This window comes from Myotis brandtii, unplaced genomic scaffold (assembly GCF_000412655.1).
Source record: "Myotis brandtii unplaced genomic scaffold, ASM41265v1 scaffold1160, whole genome shotgun sequence".
Lineage (NCBI taxonomy): Eukaryota > Metazoa > Chordata > Mammalia > Chiroptera > Vespertilionidae > Myotis > Myotis brandtii.
In genome coordinates this window covers 282,349-289,204 of record NW_005354011.1, presented here as the reverse complement: position 1 = coordinate 289,204, position 6,856 = coordinate 282,349, and the positions used below count along the sequence as shown (strand labels likewise).

Below are 6,856 nucleotides of genomic sequence, written 5' to 3'. Positions count from 1 at the left end.
GGGAAGAGTGCATATAAGGCCCATGCCTGAGTTAAATTTAAATGTATTGTTCCAATACCAATTTCCCAGTTTTGACAATGTACTAGTGTTATGTAAGATATCAGTAAGAGAATCTAGAATAGGAAGCATTTGGAAAAAACAGGCATGTGTTACACACTGTACAAAGGATGGTGTACATGTTAGATATTAAGCATTAATAAATAATTATCATCAAGGATTTTTTAAAAATTTTAATCCACTGGTGGAGTTATTTTATTACAAACAGCATAGCAAACAAAACTGGTGTAATTTGAATTTCTGATCATAATTACTATTTTTAAAATAGTAATTTTAAAATTAAACTATTTCTAAATAAAGGCTATTAAAATATGTAAAAATATTTTTAAAAATAGGCCCTGGCTGGGTAGGTCAGTTGGTTAGAGCATCATCCTGATAAGGTTGCAGGTTCAATCTCCAGTCAGGGCACGTACAAGAAGCAATCAATGAATGCATAAATAAATGGAACAACAAATTGTTTCTCTTTTTCTCTCTTTTCCCCTTCTTCTTTCTCTAAAATCAGTAAATAAATAAATAAAATAATAATTAAAAATAAAAACAACACATGCTGAGGCCTGATTCTGAAGGTTCTAATTTAGTGGGTCTGTGTTAGATTAGTATTAAATCCAATGAGTCTATGTTTAGATATTCGTAGTAAAAACAAATTTTTTAAAACTTCTGTATTGTACTGCTAGGCTTGAGAACTACTGCCCTATGCAATACTCATTAGCATTTATACAGACATTTCAACATGACTTTGAATTTACTTATAAAGAACATAGAATATTGACTCTTTTGACTTTAGTCAATGACAAATGCAGGTCAGGTCACTGAAAATAAAAGATTAATTTCTAACCAGTTAGATTTAATGTATCCACTTAATGTTTGGATTCAGATATCCCAGAATGTATAAGGAATCAATCAATAAAAGCTTATCTAAGAATGGCTATCCACTGTCCTGGGTGTAAAAAGTAAAATCATTTTAGAGGTTATAGTTAATAAGTCATATTAAACATTTACTAAAATTAATCAGTTTTGGTATTGATATTTTTAGAGGATGATTCCAATTTGATCTCCCCCTACAATTTAGTTTTTTCAAAACACCCTCCATTCTCTAGCGTTTATATTTTCAAAAATCAGGAGTAAAATTTAGTCACCACTGGTTTACCATGTTAAAGGAAAAAAAAATCAGAGGAGTATTTTGAGAGTCCTTAGGAAAACATTTCAAAGGCCCAAAGTCAGACTGAAAACTCTGATGGGAATAAGGAAAGAGGGAAACCCGTTAATTACAATTTGATTTATTACAAGTGTATATGTAGTTAATATTCTCATGTTATCCACATGCATCTACCGTTATGTCACTGGCTACTAATATAGTTTCTTTCACCCATTTATTAAGGTATTAGGGATATTTCCTCTCCTATGTGTGTAGCAGGTGCCCAAGTATGGGTGGGCAAGGACAGAAAGAGCTCCCACTTACTAGTATGTGCCAGGCTTTATAAGAGGTTTCAAATACAGGGTGGGGGGAAAGTGGGTCTACAGTTATTCATATGGAAAATGATATAATTAATTAAAAAATAATACAAGAATACACTCTGTTTCACGGACTCACAACTATGAAACTACTTTTGCCCATAAATACTGTATTTCTTAAAAGCCTCATAATAAACCTGCAAGATACCTATTAACATCCCTATTTACATGTAAGTTTACAGATTGAGAAGCTAAGTATCCTGTCTGAGACACACAAATGGTAAATGGAGAAGCTAGATTTCAACCTGTGTTCTCATGACAAACAGATACCCCTATAGGACAAGCAACTCTGATCAAGAAAGCTGACAAAAGTATACATAACAACAGGAAGACATACAATGCTATAAACATTAGAACAAAAGCAAACAGCGAAGTCACTTACCCAGTATATCTTTGTGAGTGTAAAAGCGTGTCTTAAATGGCTTGTATTCATGGATCCGTTTGAAGACTTCCCCAAAAGGAGCTGGTGGAATTATTTTATTACAAACAGCGCAGCAAACAAAATTGTTGTAATCTGAATTTCGGATCATATTTAAATTTCAGATGTCTTTTACTATGTACAGTTATAATACTCTTAGGAGCATAAAAAGTAGTGTTGAGAAAAGCTAGATGTTTAGAGAGGCCCAAGATTCTAGGACAATGCTAGAGGCTGGTAAGGATGAAATGATTCACCATGATTAGGTAGTGGGTATGCGCCTGATGTGAAAGAATGCTACTGAAAGCCTCTGCATGTAAGGTTGGGAAGATTTAAGCTGCTGCTCCCTCCAGACACTAGCATTAAATTGTTAACTTACTTAGCAACTGTTGCTAGGTCAGAAAGCTTTGCTCATAAAAGCAACTAGAAATGACAAAAAGTGTAGCATGGTACAGCCATTCATTTCCCAAATACTTTCTGTATTAGTTTCTTATTGCTGTTGTAACAAATTACCACATATTTGGTGTTTTAAAACAACACAAATTTATTCTCTTTGGTCAGAAGTTCAAAATGAATCTTATGAGCCTAAAATTAAGGTGTCAGAAGGGCTTTAGGGAAAATGTTTCCTTACCTTTTCCAACTTCTGTAGACCACCCACATTCCTTGGCTCATGGCCTTGCATCTTTTAGCCCAGGGGTGGGCAAACTTTTTGACTCGATGGCCACAATGGGTTCTTAAACTGGACTGGAGGGCCGGAACAAAAGCATGGATGGAGTGTTTGTGTGAACTAATATAAATTCAAAGTAAACATCATTACATAAAAGGGTACGGTCTTTTTTTTTTTTTAGTTTTATTCATTTCAAACGGGCCGGATCCGGCCCGTGGGCCGAAGTTTGCCCACGGCTGCTTTAGCCTTTTCTCCCCATTTGCACGGTGACATCGCTTCCTCCTTGGATCTTCTGCCTCCCTTTCATAAGGACCTGTGTGAGTATATCAGGCCTCCCCAGATAATAAAATCCTTAACTTAATCACACCTGCCAAGCCTCCTTTGCTATATAAGATGACAGACTCACAGGTTCCAGGGATTAGGACATGCACATCTTTGGAGGTGGGTGGGGAAGGGGAGCATTATTCAGCCCACCACACTTTAAGTGATAAAAGAATTGATTGCTTTTAGACCAGCAAAGGAGGGAGTTTAATTTTTCCCCCAGATTATCTATAATGTAGTTTTGATGCTATGGCAATAAAACTGGGAAATATCACAGTATTTTAAAGAAAAAATTCCTTTCATTAAGTCAGCACTCAAAATTCCTAAGCCTGGTTTTTGAAAGCACATCCTATCTTAGACAAACATGGTAATTGACCGTACCTTCGCTACGCCTCCCATTGGCTAATCAGCACGATATGCAAATTAACCGCCAACAAAGATGGCAGCTAATTTGCATACTGCAGGCAGGGTGGGCCAGCATGAGCCGCCATCCGGGCCTCCGTGTGCCACCTAAGCCCCGCCCCCAGCCAGGACCCCTGTGAGCAGCCCTGGGCAGTGGGGCTTGGCGGTGCGATCGGTCCGAGGAAGCCCTTTTCTGTGCGGCCCTGGGTGGGCAGGACCCCCGGGACCCAGGAGCCGCCTTGCCTACAGCCTGTGATTGTGATCAGAAAGCCGGGCCGCAGGCAAGGCGGCCCCTCGGGACCCAGGAGCCCGTCGGCGAGGTCTGCAGGCGAAGCAGCAATCAAGCTATGAGGGGGAGGGTGGGGGGCGGAAGGAGCTACAGGAGCAGCTCTGGCCGGAGACTGAAGACTCCTGCCGGAGCGAGGAGCAAAGACTGAAGGCTCCAGCCACAGCAAAGACTGTGTCCAGAGCAAAGATAGAAGGCGGTGGCCAGAGTGAAGGTCTGGGTCCCGAGTGCCAGAGGAAAACTGGTGCTGGCAGCCAGGAGAAAGAAGGCCTATTGCATGAATCTTCGTGCAATGGGCCTCTAGTCTATATATATAAAAGCCTAATATGCAAATTGTCCCAGCAGGAGTTTGACCAGGAGACCGATCGCTCGCCATGACGTGTTCTGATCACCAGGGGGCGGCACAGAACAAAGGAAGGCCCCAGCCATCAGCTGGAAGGAAGGCCCAGGCTGGTAGCTGGAAGGCCCTGATTGGCTCTGATTGCTGGCCAGACCTAGGGACCCTACCCATGCACGAATTTTGTGCACCAGACCTCTAGTAGTTAAGTAATTTACATAGTTAAATAATTTGTTGCCCTTGTTTTAAAATGTAAAGTCTGCATTCCAAGAACCCCCCTGGTGCCTGACAAACTGGGACAGATTGGTTAACTATGAAAGATAAGTCTATAAACCAATAAATAATTTAACTATTTGCTTCAGGGAATTGTTGAAAGCTTGCTCCTCTGGGCAAATAACTCCTCTATCAGAACAGATTGATTCCCCGGGCAAAAAGGTCACCTGCCTTTTATCAATCAATAGTCTACTTATCAAGACTTGCTTCAAGACCTAATCTATTACCAAGTTTTGCCCAATCTCAGACAGATTCCCACATTAAAAGACCTCCTTTAACTGCTTGAACCCACACTCCAAAATGCTGTCAATATCTTGCCCTAACCAACCCCTTCTTGGACATGACTGACTTTGACCAAGTGGCATTTTCCCTTAGAGAATGAATAAAAACATCAACACATAGCCAGTCAGTCTCTGACACTCTACACACAGACTGTGCTATAACTGTAACCATCCTGTAAAAAGTATCATAGTTAGGTACTTGTTCCTAAAATTCAATGTGACTTTTATCTCCCACTATTTTTCTTTCACAACCATGTGCCTCACCGAATCTACTGCCACCTTAGTTCATTCATGTGGACATCCACATGGCTCAAGGCTGTAGCCTGTGCAGTTCCTGCTACGATATCTCTTGACTGTTCACCTAACTAATATCTCCCCCACCAAATATCAACTTATTTTGCTGAATACTAGAAGAATTCTAAAAGATGTGATACTAAATATGTAAGTTGAAGACAGAATTCAAGTTCATTAATAACCAAAGTCTACAGGGAAACCATAATTATTAAGCAAAACATAATACTTTACATTAAAAGGCATTTTGCCCTGGCCCCTGTGGCTCAGTGGTCAGAGCGTCAGCCCTCGCACCAAAGGGTCCATTCCTGGTCAATGGCACGTACCTGGGTTGCCTGTTCCATTCCCAGCCTGGTTGGGGTGCAACCAATGGATGTATCTCTTTCACACTGATGTTTCTCTCTCTCTGTCCCTCTCTCTCTTTCTCCATCCCTACCTTCCACTCTCTAAAAATCAATGGAAAAAATATCCTCTATGAGGATTAAAAAAATGAAAAGGCATTTTATACCACCTAAGTGCAATTTAAACTACATAAAGTGTACCATATAGAGAGACATAGCAAAAAAATATTTAGGGCTCAGTAGTAAAGATTTAATTTAGTTGCATATAGATAAGTCAATTAGCTAAGTTCTTTAATATCTACAAATCAGACATAATTGCATTTTCATGTGTCTTTACAAAAACCACAATAAAGTTTTGAAAATTAAAAATTTACATTATGATAAACTCTGCTTGTACAGCTGTTATTACTTCATAATACTAAATGAAACAAAATTTCAGAGATGAGATTACTGAGCCTTAATTACAATGATTTAGAGAATGGGGTAAATGTCTAGAAATAGAACAGGTCCAGAACCCTTGTCAGAAAGATTTAAATTATATCAGGTAAACCCAGGACAGTGAGGAGGCCTTCTTATCTATTGAGTAGTTCTAGTTTTTAAATAACTATAAGAACACCTGGTCTTATGTTTATCATATCATTGTAACATTAATTTACAAAAATTAGATAACTGTGGAGAGCGGCTACAGCGTTAGGACAGGATCAAGCCTCGACTGACTTGTGGCAAAGCCACATACAAGTCCCAGCTTGGAGGGCAAAGCCCTCCCAGCACAATTATAGTCAAAAGGCTATGGTTGTAAGCTTGACCTTACAGTCCGACCCTGCAGTCGTAGGTAGCTAAGGGATGTGGGCTGCAGGGGGTGCAGCAAGTGCTGCCTAAACAAAGCTTGATAGAGTTCAGAGAATGGCAACAACAGGAATGAAGCAGATTTGAAACTTGCAAGAACATTGTTTTGCTTTGTGTGATCTGACTGTAAAATAAAGCTTCTGCTTACAGGCTGTGTCACTGTTTCCTCATCCAGGCAGTGATCCACCTGTTTCCAACTGTATTCTCTTGTCTGTTTTCTTTAATCCTTCACCGCCCCTCCTCAGGTTCACCACTGGCCATGCTGGATGCAATTCAGATAACAGTTGTAGTAAAAAACAACACCATACCTCATTATAACATAGCTAAAATGAAAAGCCAAAATATATGAACCATCTGTGACTCTAAAATCTATTTGTCTATAACACTGACAATAATATAAGGCTTTACAATAATTTACAATTACTTCTTTTTCTTCACAAATATAGATTCTATGCCAGGTTGAAAATAAATGTTTCCATTGCAAATAGCAAAACAAAACTAAACCCTCAAAACAATTGCAAATGCACAACTCATCTTAAAATATTAAAAATACTGTGGAAATTTAACAATACTAGCTACTTTATTATATAGACCTTAATAATTAACAAAAATGACTTCCAGGTCAACTCTGATCAAAAAAGAAAGAAGACAGAGACACCCAAGATGGCGGCATAGGTAAACACCAGAGTTTGCTGCCTCGAACAACCACTTCAAAAATACAACTAAAAGACGGAACGGACATCACCCAGAACCACAGGAAGGCTGGCTGAGTGGAAATTCTACAACTAGAAGGAAAGAGAAAAGCATACCGAGACTCAGAGGAGGTG

The 6,856-nt window shown here is 39.3% G+C and overlaps 1 protein-coding gene across 1 annotated transcript in view; it reads right to left on the bottom strand.

Annotated features, from left to right (window-relative positions):
* The window catches only part of LOC102240977 (chromosome unknown open reading frame, human C6orf163), a 17,503-nt gene extending 14,825 nt beyond the window's left edge, over window positions 1-2,678 (bottom strand). Inside the window, exon 1 of the mRNA XM_005858202.2 lies at window positions 1,952-2,678. Within this exon, the coding sequence (XP_005858264.1) occupies window positions 1,952-2,099 (148 nt within the window). The 5' untranslated portion in view covers window positions 2,100-2,678. The remainder of the gene's footprint in view (window positions 1-1,951) is intronic.
* Between the last annotated feature and the right edge of the window lie 4,178 nt (window positions 2,679-6,856).